Source organism: Bombus vancouverensis, chromosome 9 (genome assembly GCF_051014615.1).
Source record: "Bombus vancouverensis nearcticus chromosome 9, iyBomVanc1_principal, whole genome shotgun sequence".
NCBI classification, from domain to species: Eukaryota; Metazoa; Arthropoda; class Insecta; order Hymenoptera; family Apidae; genus Bombus; species Bombus vancouverensis.
In genome coordinates this window covers 13,407,931-13,422,480 of record NC_134919.1, presented here as the reverse complement: position 1 = coordinate 13,422,480, position 14,550 = coordinate 13,407,931, and the positions used below count along the sequence as shown (strand labels likewise).

Here is a 14,550-nt window from a genome sequence, read left to right as displayed (position 1 = left end):
GTGGTCATATACCCGTAAGTGTGTGGTCTGATGACCGTATTCTACTTTATCTCTCAAATAACTAAAAGTTTCTTTGACCATTCACTTCAAATCTTTTTGTACAATTAAAAAAGTATACGATAATATTGTTGAAATTAATAAACTAGGACAGGCATGATATTTGCATCATTGATATGGTGCAAAATATAAATTACTTATTAGAGATAATTAAAGAAATAGTTAAACAAAATAGATACATACATATAGTATATATATACAAAATGAAAAAATCACTCTCTTTCGCCCCTCACCGCGATCCGTCGTTGTTTGAATAGCGCCCCGCAAGAGAAAAACTCAGAGTGAGGGAATTACTATAGAGACATAAGTAATACCTCTCTCATAATTACACCTGATACGCATTTTCTTATTCCTGGTATATGGCCAAGACCCCTCCATAGGTATAACCTCTCCTGCTTGTGCTATAGTAACTTACAAACAATACCTTTCATTTAATTCATAGTACCTCCACATGTAACATAGCGATAACACTTCGAGAATAACTTAACATCAATTATTTGTTTACTTGGACAGGCAATTTTATTACCTAAGCTATTATCGTTCAAACATTTTGTATACAATTATTATTTCTAATACTCGTAGATAGTGAACTTATGTTACACACTGTACTACGAAATGTATCCATTAATTTGCTGGCTGTTCCATATGGGATGTCTCCCACAGCAGTAACCACGCATGGGAGAATTACGTAATAAAGCGGAATTCAAAAGAAAACTCTCAGGCTGTTATTAGTGCTGCAATAGGGATTCTTTCATATTTTATTTCAATCGTACTAAGAATACTCACGTAACTCTATACAACCGAACCATTACCTCTATATGATTTCATTATTTGTTTCATTACAATTCTTAAGAATTATTTCAAACCGAAGCGTTCTGCTTGAAGACAGAACGGTGTGATATCTTGACACGGTAGTTGGCTTTAACTTCGCGGCGGTATGTTTCGAAATGCGACGCCTGAAACGGCGATAGCTTTTACTGAATTTATCCTGGGATTGTCCTGTTGTTGGCCGCTTCCATCGACAGCTACCAAGTCTCAGATACTTTGTTTCAAAATTTTGAGATCCGTGTTATTTCTCAACTCACTTTTACTCTTTTGTCCCTTGCTATATGCAATATATGTGAACCGTGAGGATACAGCAAGGTTTTGTAAATCAGTTTCTTTGACACTTGCTGTTGTACACGTACCTCTGCATTCCACCTACTGCTTCAGTCAACACGATCGATATCAGGTAAAATTCATCTTTAATGGTCATCTCAAAATTTAGTGATCCAAATAACGTACTGCAGCGATTAATCGAAGAGATGAAATCTTGTTGCGAGAAAGGAAATTCGTACGAAAGACAAATCTTCCAACGATACGTGGACAAGTACGCCATATACTACGCAGCATCTGCAGTTTGGTTTTATTGGAGCCCATCTATTATTCTCATCGGAACGTTCTTCATATCTGATCCCTTTCCAACGAATGCAGAATATCCGTTCCCAGTTGATTTTGAACCCGTGAAGAGCATTATTTTCTTGCAACAATCGCTCGTCGGTATGCAATGCGCGTCACTTCTGTGCACCAATATACTTTGCGCGTTACTGTTGCTCTTCGCTGCAGCGCGCTTCGAGATTTTAATGACCGAAATACGTGCCGTTAACGGTGTTAAATCATTGATAAAATGCGTAAAAAAGTATTACACTCTGAAAAGGTATGCAACGATTCTACGGTGAAAAAGAACTCGATTAAACTGTATATCTTAGAGAATATAAGGTATTAGAAAATATCATGGATATTTTTCAAACGTGTGGTTTTAGATACGCAGAAGAAGTGGCGAACACAGCTCGATATACGACTCTGATTACGCTATGTATCTGTGGCATAGAAAGCGTATTTGCTGGTATCATTTTTATCGGAGTGAGTAACGAATAAGACAAATTAATATGCTATTACAATTAAAATTATTAAAATCTGCTCGAACAAATAGCGACAACCATTTACTGTGAAACTTCAATTCGTTACCGTATCTATAACTGTGCTATTGGCGGTATTCATGTGCGCGTGGCCAGCTGACAACTTAATAGATGTAGTAAGTTTCAAATTTTAGTATTGTAGCTTCAGATTAAGAATTACAGTTAAGTGTATTTTTCTACCAGAGTGAAAGTACCATGAGAACGGTTTACCAATCTAAATGGTATGAACAGCCTTTGAGGATACAAAAATTTATATTGTTCATGATGATTCCACAATCTCCGGTGATCTTAAGAATCAGGTGTATCATTCCAGCTTTCTCTCTCAGCTATTATTGCTCGGTAATGGAATGATTTTTCTTAATCGATTTCACTGCCATCTTTTTCATTGTAATAATTTAGGTACCAACTATTTGATATTTCAGTTCATCACAAACGTGCTTTCTATGTTTACGGCTCTACGAGTTGTCATGTTTCAAGATGAAGATGGAATACCTGACGATATTTAGCAGTCGTTTGAATTTTGTAAATTATGTAATGGTTTAATTGTTATGCAGTAAATTGTTTCCCGTGATTTGCTGATTTTATTGATTAAATTTCACTAGTTCAACTGTTAGGAAAGTTGCATAAGGGAAAGAACGCGTTTCGAATCCGTGGTGCACTGAACATTAAGCTCTAAGTCTTACGGAAAAATTTTGAAGCAATGAACAAGAATTGAGTAAGCTGTCTGATTTAAAAATCTAGTGAAAGAAAATTTATCTAACTGTAAGGTACCTACCGCTTGCTCGTATAATACCACATAGGAATTTTGTTCTTGAAGGGGTGCATGTTAGAGCAGTGGAAGTTGATGATTGAGCTAAATTTGAGAAATAGAGTAGCAGATGCAATTTACTATTACAAATAGGAAACATACGAGTCTGTTATTTCACAGAAATAATGACATGCATTGAAGAGTTGCTACTTTTGAGAAATAGAAGTTTTGTGCTTCGACCACCTGTGTGGTAGCGCTGAAATGGCACGTGAGTAATTTAGCGGATGTACTATACCCTTTTAACTTGTTCACACCACTTTTCCGGTGCTTAATAACTGAGATTCTGTCATAAACCTTGAAGTTTTCAAACGGTCATGCGACGGCCAATCTAATGGTTTCCGTAATATAAGCCGAACCCTTTCGAATATTCCTCAAGGTTGTATGTTCCACTTCCTGGATACTCGCACGTAACACTGGCCCTCGATGACCCTTCCAACGGGCACAACGTGCAATGGAAGGGAGGATACAAGGTATTAAGAATACTGAAACAGCACATTTTCGTCAGAATTCTAGTCATATCTGAGAAAAGACAAGTCAAATTGCTATCTCTCAGTAAATCGCTTCACACATCGCGAAACGTTTTAAATATCGTAACAGCATTGCGAACTCTGCACAGCTATATATACATATATAAAAATCACAATCAATCAATAGTAATTAATCTATTTCTTGCAACTACACATGACAACAGCCACTGTTGCCACATTACACTGTTGGTTACACCCCTTAATCAAATGGGAATTCCTTCGCTCGATTCCACATGGTTCTTCGAACCGTATATCGGTACCAAGGAGGAAGCATCAGTCCGGAAGAAATTGAAGATCACATCACTGAAGTCAGTAACATCAGGAGTGTCATCCTCGGAGGAAGAACTCTATCGAACCTGTGTTTAGAAGAACTCATCGTCTCCAAAGGAGTCGGTTACTCGGAAAAAGTGATATCCAACAACGACAGAATCGAATGAAGCAAATGGAGTCAACCGTTCAAGAAAATTGACATCCGCTCTCAGGACAGTAGCCATTGCTTAGAGTCAATTGCGTCAGAAGCGTTAGAAGCGTCACATCCACGCAACACTCCTTCAACGACAAGTGAACACCATGTAAGGTTGTAGTATTCGTAAGCTTGACCAGAAGCAGCACATATCTCTTCATCGTGTCAGTCGTATCTCCGCTTCGAACAGTCAGTCGTACTTTTGCTCCCGAATCACTTATTTATATCACTTAGATTCCGTGTTTTCTTACCCTATCTCCACATAAAAATACACATAATGTGGCTCATAGTCACGAAGATCGCATAAAGTTTTTGAAATTGAAACGTGACCCATTTAAAGTAGAATTCGCATGCTTACTCGATAACTATGACGAAGAGACACCCGTAACGAATATTGGCGTATGGTTAGAAGATTCAGAAGACGAATTTATCTCCTTCATTAAATCACAGGTCGAATTAGATCAGATGGACGTCGTACACTCAGCTCCAATGATCTTAACATTGAGAGATGTTATAGAGAAGAATGTCTTGACTCACATTCACTTTGTCCGAGGCATCGGACGATCGTGGCTCAAAAGATCTAACCTATCCATGCCTTATCACTGTTACGATCGCAATCCTATGCAGATGCTTAAGCAATTTCACTTTTAACCACCTGCATTGGAGTAAATGTAATGTGATAAGTACCATTTTTTTTTTTTTGTCATATATTTTGAACCACGATCGGTTCACACCACGAACGAATAACTTATGTATATAACTTATGACTCTCCGTTCTACAGCATATCCAAAATTCAGCGCATAATATAAAACACATGACATGAATTCAACACACAACAATTGGAGTTGAGACCCTCTTTTGTGCATAATTATCAATTGCTCTACTCAATCACAAAATTCGACAGAAAATACGCGGAACTTTCAAAACACATTTCATTCTCATACCGACTTCTTATAAAATGAAATCACATTTTCTAAAATAAATTTGCCAATATTTATGGATTCTTACGAGGAATGGCACTGTTCACGACAATATAGGAATCGATGAAGAAAATTCATGTATATACTTGCGATCCTGCCTACGACACGAAATCAGTTAAAGCGATCGAATCTTTCGGTAACAACGCGACAAACTATTCACCTGTTTGGGGAATTCTAGAAAAACGATATAATCAGCCAGCAATAATCGTTACATCGCTTGAAGGTTCTGCTTGAACTACCGTGAACTTATCGCGCTCCGAACCAAGAACTTCGATGATTCTTAAATCACGGGAAATCTCACAATCGCGTCTTAGAAGCTCTCACGCAACCGACTGTAGATACCCTCCTTTAATACTTATTTAAGTCAAAAATAGACCGCGAGATAACACTGAAATGGAAAGAACTCATACAACACACAACATTCCCAAAGCTAAAGAAATGGTTCATACTCTTATACGATCGCTGCAAGATTTCAGAACCAGTCGGATCTAGTTCGTGCGTTTCATCAATATTAAATATTGAAAAAGTCACCCATTGACGTAATCAGCAATCTTTCAATCGTAATGCACCAGACACAACACGACAAACGTGTCGCGAATTATGGCCAACCGTTCAATGTTCCTTCGTCATCACCAAGATTGCGTGTAGCTTTTCCCAAGAATCACATCTTTTGCAGAACTGCAAATTTACATTGATACTTTCCCTCGGACGTATAGCACTAGAATTCTCTTTGTGTCATTTCTCTTCGTTAACGTAAGTTAGCGTTCGAGCGTTATAATTATGAAAGAATTAATCAGAGATACTGTATGAACCATTTAATAAGAACGTAAAGAATCATTTCTTGTGATAATCGCGACTAATGTCGCACTATTTCATAACTAATCGTGTATTAACATCGGCTTTTTACGAATTTCTATGCACACAGATATTTATTTCAATGAAAACCACTTTCGAAATATAACAACGGACATTGTAGAAACTGCGTTATTCGTAATTGGATACTACAGTAACTGAACAAACGATACCTTTCGTTTCATTGCTTGTACTTACATATCTAATAAATGCCTGAATCATTTAACATCAATTATTTGTTTACTTGGAAAGGGATCTTTTTTACCTAAGCTATCATCGTTCAAACATTTTGTATACAATTATTATTTCTAATACTCGTAGATAGTGAACTTATGTTAGACGTCGTACTGCGAAATGTGTCGACTAATTTGCAGCCTGTTCCATATGCGATATCTCCCACAGTAGTAAACACATAAAGGAGAATTACGTATTCAAGCGGAATTCGAGAGAAAACTCTCAGGCTGTTATTAGTATTGCAACAGGGATTATTTCATATTTTATTTCTTTCGTACTAAGAATAGGCAAGTAACTGCATACAACTGCACTATTACCTCTACACGATTTCTTTATTAGTTTCGTTAGAATTCTCGCGAATTATTCCACAGTAAAGCGTTCTGCTTGAAGACAGAACGTTGTGATCTCTTGACACAGTAGTCAGCTTTAAGTTCGCGTCGGTATGTTTCGAAATGTAGCGCCAAAAACAGCGATAGCTTTTACTCAATTTATCCTGGGATTGTCCTGTTGTTGGCCGCTTTCATCGACAGCTACAAAGTTTCAGACACTTTGCTTCAAGATCTTGAGATCCGTGTTATTTCTCAATGCACTTTTACTCTTTTGTCCTTTGTTGTATGCAATATATGTGCACCGCTATGATACAGTAATGTTTTGTAAAGCAATTTCTTTGGCACTTGCTGTTTTACAAGTACTTCTGCATTCCTTCTACTGTTTCAATCAGTATGATCGATATCAGGTAAGATTCATCTGTAATAGCACTCTCAAAAGATAGTGATTCCAGGAACGTATTGCAGCGATTAATCGAAGAGATGAAATCTTGTTGTAAGAAAGCAAATTCATACGAGAAACAGGTCTTCCAACGATACGTGGACAAGTACGCCATATACTACGCGGCATCTGCAGCTTGGTTTTATTGGTGCGGTGCAATTGTTCCCATCGGAACGTTCTTCTTACCCGATCCCTTTCCAACGAATGCAGAATATCCGTTCCCAGTTGATTTTGAACCCGTGAGGAGCATAATTTTCTTGCAACAATCGCTCGTGGGTATGCAGTGCTCGTCACTTCTCTGCACTAATATACTTTGCGCGTTACTGTTGCTCTTCGCTGCAGCGCGCTTCGAGATTTTAATGACCGAAATACGTACCGCTAACAGTGTTAACTCATTGATAAAATGCGTAAAAAAATATTATTCTTTGAAAAGGTATGCAACGATTCTACGATGAAAAAAAACTCGATTAAACTGTATATCTTAGAGAATATAAGGTATTAGAAAATATCATAGATATTTTTCAAACGTGTGGTTTTAGATACGCAGAAGAAGTGGCGGACACAGCTCGATATACGACTCTGATTACGCTATGCATCTGTGGCGTAGAAAGCGTATTTGCTGGTATCATTTTTATCGGAGTGAGTAACGAATAAGACAAATTAATATGCTATTACAATTAAGATTATTAAAATCTGCTCGAACAAATAGCGACAACCATTTACTCTGAAACTTCAATTTGTTACCGTATCTGTAACTGTGCTAATGGCGGTATTCATGTGCGCGTGGCCAGCTGACAATTTAATAGATGTAGTAAGTTTTAAATTTTAGTATTGTAGCTTCAGATTAAGAATTACAGTTAAGTGTATTTTTCTACTAGAGTGAAAATACTATGCGTGCGGTTTACCAATCTAAATGGTATGAACAGTCTCTAAGGATGCAAAAATTTATATTATTCATGATGATTCCACAATCTCCGGTCATCTTACGAATCAAGTGTATCATTCCAGCTTTCTCACTGAACTATTATTGCTCGGTAATGGAATGATTTTTCTTAATCGATTTTACTGCCATCTTTGTCATTGTAATAATTTAGGTACCAACTATTTGATATTTCAGTTCATCACAAACGTGCTTTCTATGTTTACGGCTCTACGAGTTGTTATGTATCAAGATGAAGATTGAGTAGTTGACGATATTTAGCAATCATTTATGAATTGTGTAATGACTTAATTGTTACACAGTAAATTGTTTCTCGTGATCTGTTTATTTCATTGATTAAATTCCACTAGTTTCAACCGTTAGGAAAGATGACGCGCTTCCAATCTGCACTGATCATTAAGCTCTACGATGAGTTTTACGGAAAAATTTCTAAGTGTAAAATTGAGTAAGCTGCCTTATCTAGAGATTTAGTGGAAGAAAGTTTACCTAATTGTAAGGTACCTACCGTTTATTCATATAATGCCAGCTAATACTTTTATTCTTGATTGGTTGCGCAGTAAAGCAGTGTGGGTTGATGATAGAGCTAAATTGGAAAAATAAAGTAGCAGGTGCTATTTGTTATTACAGATAGAAGATATACAGGTCTGCTATTCTATAGAAATCATGTTATGCATCGGTATAAATTTTCGTATAATTTTTTTATTATTTTCTTCGGGAATTTATTTTCCGTAGTTGTCCCGTTTACGGGATAATTTTTTGAGCAAGATGTGCATATTTTTATATTTGACGTTACATCTAAATAATTTTTTATATTTCATTCTCAGAGCACTACGATCAAAAGGATAAACTTGGGATGCTGGCAAAATTATAGAAACGATTTTATAGGTTAATTCGTAAGGATTACCTGTACATCTAAAATAGGCACGTAACGTTGCCTACACTGTTCATGGTGTCCCATGGATGGAGATAATGACAAACGTACGTAAAGATGTACGGACTTCAAAGTGCCTGTCTTTCAAATTCTATGTGAAGGTAATCTGGATCTTATAATTTAGAAATATTGTTAAAAGATTTCTTGTTATATCCATTTTACAGGTTCTGTACGCCTTTAAGTTTTTAACTTTTTCTCAACATCCAATGTCGGATTACGCGTCTAAACAGTCTCGAATAGATAATAAATTAAACCAAAATCCTTTCTAACAATATTTTATTTCATTTTTTCTATTGACGTAATGAATGTCCAATAAAAATGTACGATAAATCACAACTACTGTTATTTAGTCTAAATTATGCCTCGCTGTATTCCAAGTGTTGATTTAATAACAAGAAACATAATATATTCCTATCTATGCGTTTCTTTGCAGTAACTAGTACTTGATTATTATCGTATAGACTAATATCTATTCACGAAACGGAAACGAAGTGGCTTATTGGGTACATTCACCATCATAAAATTGCTTTTGATGTCAGCATAATCATATTCAACTCTGAATTGTCGTACAAGCTGAAATATGAATAACGCGATCAATTAATAACGATTACAATAATATGATTAAACCTAACAGTAAATACCTTTGCTGTCAGTAGCATCATTTTTATTTCAGCCATACTTTTCCCTAAACATGATCTCACACCATATCCAAAAGGTAAATAGCTGAAGTCTGTATCTTCTTTTGCACAACTAGACAACCATCTTTCTGGCCGGAATTTTAACGGATCCTCGAAGTTCTCCTCGCGTTGCGAAGTAATTTGATTTGCCATTATGACAAATGTCTATAAGAATTTATTTCTTAACGAAGCAATAATCTTATTTAATTACATTTTGCTATTACGCTTACCCCTTTAGGTATCGTATATCCATGAAGATGTATGGTTTTTGGTAACAGTCTAGTGATGTAGGGGATAGCAGGGTGTAGTCTTTGAATCAAATAAATCATTATCGTAATAATATAATAGTGATATCTACTCGATGTGTACTCTTATGAAAATTACTACCTTAAAGTTTCTTGAAGGCAAGCTTTCAGATATGGCATATTTTTCAATGTTCTTTCCGTGAAAGGAGCATCGTTATTTGGCAAAACAGAAGTAATTTCATCGTAGAGTCTTCTTTGCGTCCGTGGATTCTTTGCCAAATTATATAATATAAACGCCTCGGAGTTTGCCGTCTAGAAATCGAATAAACGTTAAATTTTATTATACATAATTGTCGCTGCTGTTATGCTGTCAATAATTACCGCTTGAACACCTAAAATGATCATATCCATCAGCAACGTACAAATGTCATCTGGATGAATACCTTCGTTCACGAGAAGCTTTTCCAAAACAGGTGAACTATCCTCAGCCATTAAACTTTTCTCTGCATGGGATTTGCGAATTCGAAGTTTACCTTGAGCTTGGCGGACATATTTTCCTATGACACTGAAGAAGACGTTCACGAAATTTCCTGGAAATAATTCCATGTACAAAATTTTCGTCATCAACTTACTTATCGAGCACGTCACAAGCTTCGAAGAGCTTCTTAGCGAATGGAGTCAAGAAAAATCGCCACACTTGAAAGCCAGTTTCACAGCGGCTCATGTACTTGTGAGCTGTTAACAAGGCGTTAATAATTCTTGATGTTTCGGACGTCGGATTGTAGCCTGGTGACTCCAAAAAGCCGAGCCGCTTGTTGAATGTTACATCGTAAAAACACTCCATGGCCCAGCGAATCATGTCTTCGTGGAAACTAGCAGGCACCTATTCGCGTCATTAATTTATCGTATTGTATCGTAAGGTTTACATTACCAAATTGTATAAACTGTAATATATATACTTCATTTTGTCTGTTACGTATTTTGTATATCCTAGTAATAACTTCGTCGCAAATCGTATCGATCTTCCCAAAAAAGCTTGGAGCAATTTGACCGAATATTTGCTCCACCTTTTCTCTCACTTCTAACCATTCTGTACCTTGCCTGAATAATTTTTTGATCAATAGATTTCAATTTTACGTGTATACAAATTATCTGTGACAGGTGCAGGTATTTACTTACATAGAAAACGGCCCTGCAAGACGATATTTACGATAGTTCAGTCGATAATGTTGTAGAATATCGATTCCGCTTCTTATAGGCGTATCGCCTTCCTGCTTAAGGACCTCTGCTATGTGTTCGGGTCTACATTAATGAACAAGGGTAATAAGCAAAAGCGTAATAAGACAGAGCTATCGAAAATTATTACCTTGGAAAAGGTTACCTGTGAATCATGACAATGTCTCCTGAAAGAGGTCCATTAATTCTTACGATACAACCGTATTCGTTGAATAAATATTTTAAAGGTGTTACATTGCGATTCCACGTCAGTCGTCCTGAAAATTTGTTCGTCATTTGAAATTTAACAATCATCTATCTTCGCAGAGACAGGATTGACACTGAGCTATTTCAAACTTTTATGAGATTTACGTGATATCGTCTGAATTCTTTTATTTTCTGTAACTATTCTTTCATCGAGATACCAAAGGGAACGCGCATTTGGAAATTCGAAGAGCAAATCGAATTTTCCTTTTAAAAGTTTTCTGTCCACTATTTCTTACGACCACATTTAAAATTCTCTAACGATAATTGTACAGATAGAAACAATACTGGTCTCTTCGAATTTCAACCTATTGGTACTTCAACAGATCGTACCCTGGGTGAATCTGTTGATTAGCAGACTGGAAAGCACTTGCGTACCGAGGAGCGGCACGTATTTCCAATATTTCTCCCAAATCTTCAAAATCGCCGGTCCAGGGATCTCTTCGAATGGCAATGGCGTCTTATCACCGGTAATCTGCGACTCGATCTTCGATGTAGTCACCTCGAACGTAGTAGTTGAAACTTCTGCAGCCGTTTGATCCAGCAGAGGAATCGCATCTGCGCGTAAAGACTCGTTGACGACAGAAGCTGCTTGTGACTGAGTCATGGATGCAGCTAAAATGCAGAGAAATATTGATAACCTAACGAGGACAGTATTTTCAAAAATACTTACAGAGAAGATCGGAAGTGTCGATATTTAGACATTTCTGACTCTCGCTTGCTGCCAGAGGTTTCGACATCTTCATCACCGAATATTGTCGAGAAATCGACATTAAACGTGGTAATAATCGTTGCATTTTAAACCGCAGTTTGTTAGCCCCCGATTAATATTTTCTTTTAGGAAAGAAATAACAGCTTAGTTGTCCTGGTAACCGGCAAAAAAAATGTTAATATCGTTTTTGCAAATGGCGTCACAACAGGGTGAAGTACGTGTCGAATCCAAACAAACGGAATAAAGCTATTTACGTATAAACTTTATTTAACATAAAAATTTATCATTACAGATTACAAACTAGACGATATGAAACATCGTTAATGTACATTGTAAAATTCACACATCAACTTCGATCTCCACGTCCTCTTCGTCTTCCGAAACAGTCTTTTCAGTCGTTGCACTCTTTGTATCATCCTTCGCTAATTTTCTAGACGATTCCTTCTGGGAATCGGAGTTCGATAAAGCAGTGTTTTCGCTCTCTTTCGTATGCCGCCATTTCATTCGTCGATTTTGAAACCAGACTTTTACCTGAGAAGAACAGATCATCGTTCGAATTCGACTTTTCCAATTGCTTTACGTTCGCAGCTAATTTAATGTTATACTTGTGCGTCTGTCAAGCCTAAAGTAGCAGCAAGTTGCCGCCTGTCCGGTTTCGTGATGTACTTTTGCAGAGAGAATCTTCTTTCCAAACCTTTTCGTTGCAAAGAACTGAACACAGCCCTCGACCACGATCTTTTTCTTCTGGTATTGGTCTCTGATTGATTGGTCGGTGTCGAGGCAGACGATATCGGTACTGTAAAAGTTCGTAAAAAGCTAAAAGGTTTTAATCGCTCTCGAAATATTTCTAGATCCTATACAAACACGGTAAGGGGAAGTGCTTGGTTGGATAAAACAGAGGCTTGAGGATTCGTCGCGGTGGACGCTAGTGCAAGATTACAAATTAGAGGGAAACGTGACATGATGTAAACATTGTAAACGGTAGTCTTAGCTGGATGGGTGTCTGTTTCAACAGATCCTATCCCGAACAAGAGGCCTCCAAGATTGGGTACTTCTGGCTGATTTACAGCCCTACAGAAGTATACAACATGTGTACGAGTTTAAACAGTGTGGTTCTCTCTCCGGTTGGTACGGTCCTCCGCATGAATTGGATGGCTAACAGTTAGTAAGGTCATACTTATTTCGGGAACTTTGTGCTATCGTTTGAAAGTGCAACTTCTATTGATAAATTCTTACTTATTCTATTGTTAGTCGTCGATTATAAGCGGTTGAATCATTTGGAAACATCCGTTTCTGCTTAGTTTTCGGTGATCTTTTATTATATCAATATTTTTATCACATGTAAACAATATACGAACGAAAAGCAAAGGGGAGTCCAGGTTTTCGACTTTTTAGCTAACCAAGAAGGAGTACGACGAAACCGCTGTTTACATCGACTATAAACGAATGGTGGCACTTAAGATGTCGTTTAAACACGAACAGGAAACACGGGAATACACTGACGCGTAAATATTTTGCTCTACTTGCTGTCGAGTATTCGGAGACAAGACAGTAGTCCATATGGTCACATTTGTTAATGACGCAACTTTCGTTTCATGAGCTAGGGTTTTTAGACGATTTCCGCTAAAGGCATCGAAACGATCACGAATAACGTTAAATCGATTAACTCGCGTAATATAGTTGTATTAATTTTAGAAATACGTCTATACATAGAACAAAGAATAGATTACGAGCAAAGATTACACTTTTTAATTTCTCACCTCTGGGAACAGGTCGAAGTGGAGCCGGTCGATAAATACTCGTATAATTTTCGACTACTCCGTTTCCATGGTTGGTACTTGCGTAGTTTCCGGAAATCGCAGTTTGAACGTAAGAAAATGGAGGGCAAATTCGTAGGGCTTCGCACCTGACGCAACCTCCAGGACAAGGACACCGCACCGTGGAAAATTGTACCGGAAGCGGCCTTAGTACATCTTTCGAAACATATATATTTATTCAGAAGTTGACCATGCAGGTCAAACAGGCAGTACGATGTCCATTTCATAACGATTACTTTTTTTGAAAATCGAGTCAACTAATGGAAATAAAGAAAATAATTTGAAGAACACGATAGATAGCCGTTTTTCGTTCCATTACCTGTTTTCTTCGATGAAATTTCATCCGACAATATACGTTCTACTCCAAACTTCAATTGCTTCGAACAATTCGTATCCACAACGCGAGTTTTCACTTCGTTCATCTTTATCTTTTCCCTTTAACTCACTTACACGAGATTCCGATTATCCTAATATTTCCGACGCACACTTTTAACGACTACGACATTTTCCAACAATGCTCCACTTGAAATCGTAATCCAAATAAATCACGCACAAGTACACTCCACCGAACTACGAAGTTTATGTCATGATTAAAAGTGGACACAGTGTTTTTGACAATGATCCGATTCTTCGCCGATTACAAATAGAAGATGATCGAATTATCAGTCACTGGTGTCAACGAAAATAGTTACAGGTTAAACAATGACTTTCACGGAAGTGCATCAGAATGAACGAGTGAACGAGTTCCTGCCATGTTCAGAACGGAATTTGGTTTAAAAAAAAAATGATCCGAGCTCGCTGCAATTTCGTACGTGGGATTGGTCCACATGGACGGTGTAGGCGTGGCTCTCAGAAGATTGGTCCCTGAAGGACGATGAGTCTGATGTCAGACTCGATGGAGCATTGCTCGGAAGAATTCCCGATTTGATGCGTTTCACCAAATAAATATTATAAAATACGCTTAACGCATAAAACGGGATAAATTACCGGGAAATTTAAAAATAAATTTAAGAGAAAAAAAAATATAAAATATAATTAAGAGAACACTTTGATATTGCAACTAGATATAGTTCCATTTTATTCGAATATAATTTATTATAC

At 37.1% G+C, this 14,550-nt stretch overlaps 4 protein-coding genes across 4 annotated transcripts; 2 read left to right on the top strand and 2 right to left on the bottom strand.

Moving 5' to 3' along the window:
* Positions 1-958: 958 nt before the first annotated feature.
* LOC117163639 (uncharacterized) lies at positions 959-2,547 on the top strand. Its single transcript, XM_033346125.2, has 6 exons — positions 959-1,288; positions 1,347-1,753; positions 1,860-1,959; positions 2,030-2,131; positions 2,199-2,354; positions 2,438-2,547. The coding sequence occupies exons 1-6, from the start codon at positions 995-997 to the stop codon at positions 2,519-2,521; spliced, it is 1,143 nt and encodes a 380-aa protein (XP_033202016.2). The 5' UTR covers positions 959-994; the 3' UTR covers positions 2,522-2,547.
* Positions 2,548-6,254: 3,707 nt separating this feature from the next.
* LOC117163651 (uncharacterized) lies at positions 6,255-8,837 on the top strand. Its single transcript, XM_033346151.2, has 6 exons — positions 6,255-6,616; positions 6,675-7,081; positions 7,188-7,287; positions 7,358-7,459; positions 7,527-7,682; positions 7,766-8,837. The coding sequence occupies exons 1-6, from the start codon at positions 6,323-6,325 to the stop codon at positions 7,829-7,831; spliced, it is 1,125 nt and encodes a 374-aa protein (XP_033202042.2). The 5' UTR covers positions 6,255-6,322; the 3' UTR covers positions 7,832-8,837.
* On the bottom strand, positions 8,767-11,717 carry LOC117163678 (putative cytochrome P450 12a5, mitochondrial). Its single transcript, XM_076621232.1, has 11 exons — positions 11,594-11,717; positions 11,254-11,535; positions 10,823-10,934; positions 10,621-10,743; positions 10,401-10,542; positions 10,074-10,324; positions 9,823-10,006; positions 9,584-9,753; positions 9,427-9,505; positions 9,161-9,361; positions 8,767-9,092 (listed from the first exon to the last, which is right to left on the bottom strand). The coding sequence occupies exons 1-11, from the start codon at positions 11,715-11,717 to the stop codon at positions 8,982-8,984; spliced, it is 1,779 nt and encodes a 592-aa protein (XP_076477347.1). The 3' UTR covers positions 8,767-8,981.
* A 137-nt stretch (positions 11,718-11,854) lies between these two features.
* On the bottom strand, positions 11,855-14,379 carry LOC117163677 (H2.0-like homeobox protein). Its single transcript, XM_033346191.2, has 4 exons — positions 13,769-14,379; positions 13,393-13,605; positions 12,238-12,428; positions 11,855-12,163 (listed from the first exon to the last, which is right to left on the bottom strand). Exons 1-4 carry the CDS (start codon positions 13,869-13,871, stop codon positions 11,972-11,974), a joined length of 699 nt encoding a protein of 232 aa, XP_033202082.1. The 5' UTR covers positions 13,872-14,379; the 3' UTR covers positions 11,855-11,971.
* Between the last annotated feature and the right edge of the window lie 171 nt (positions 14,380-14,550).

Bases quoted from the DNA above. Each gene is read 5' to 3' on its own strand.
- LOC117163678 (XM_076621232.1), bottom strand. From the start codon at position 11,717: ATGCAACGATTATTACCACGTTTAATGTCGATTTCTCGACAATATTCG. The intron at 9,754-9,822 runs GTAATTATTGAC...TTCGATTTCTAG, and splicing joins TCATTTTAGGTGTTCAAGCG to ACGGCAAACTCCGAGGCGTT. The intron at 9,362-9,426 runs GTAAGCGTAATA...AAATTCTTATAG, and splicing joins GATATACGATACCTAAAGGG to ACATTTGTCATAATGGCAAA.
- LOC117163639 (XM_033346125.2), top strand. From the start codon at position 995: ATGTTTCGAAATGCGACGCCTGAAACGGCGATAGCTTTTACTGAATTT. The intron at 1,960-2,029 runs GTGAGTAACGAA...TCGAACAAATAG, and splicing joins CTGGTATCATTTTTATCGGA to CGACAACCATTTACTGTGAA. The intron at 2,355-2,437 runs GTAATGGAATGA...TTGATATTTCAG, and splicing joins CTCTCAGCTATTATTGCTCG to TTCATCACAAACGTGCTTTC.
- LOC117163651 (XM_033346151.2), top strand. From the start codon at position 6,323: ATGTTTCGAAATGTAGCGCCAAAAACAGCGATAGCTTTTACTCAATTT. The intron at 7,082-7,187 runs GTATGCAACGAT...GTGTGGTTTTAG, and splicing joins AAATATTATTCTTTGAAAAG to ATACGCAGAAGAAGTGGCGG. The intron at 7,460-7,526 runs GTAAGTTTTAAA...TTTTTCTACTAG, and splicing joins CTGACAATTTAATAGATGTA to AGTGAAAATACTATGCGTGC.
- LOC117163677 (XM_033346191.2), bottom strand. From the start codon at position 13,871: ATGAACGAAGTGAAAACTCGCGTTGTGGATACGAATTGTTCGAAGCAA. The intron at 13,606-13,768 runs GTAATGGAACGA...ATGTTTCGAAAG, and splicing joins AATTTCATCGAAGAAAACAG to ATGTACTAAGGCCGCTTCCG. The intron at 12,164-12,237 runs GTATAACATTAA...TGTTCTTCTCAG, and splicing joins TAGGCTTGACAGACGCACAA to GTAAAAGTCTGGTTTCAAAA.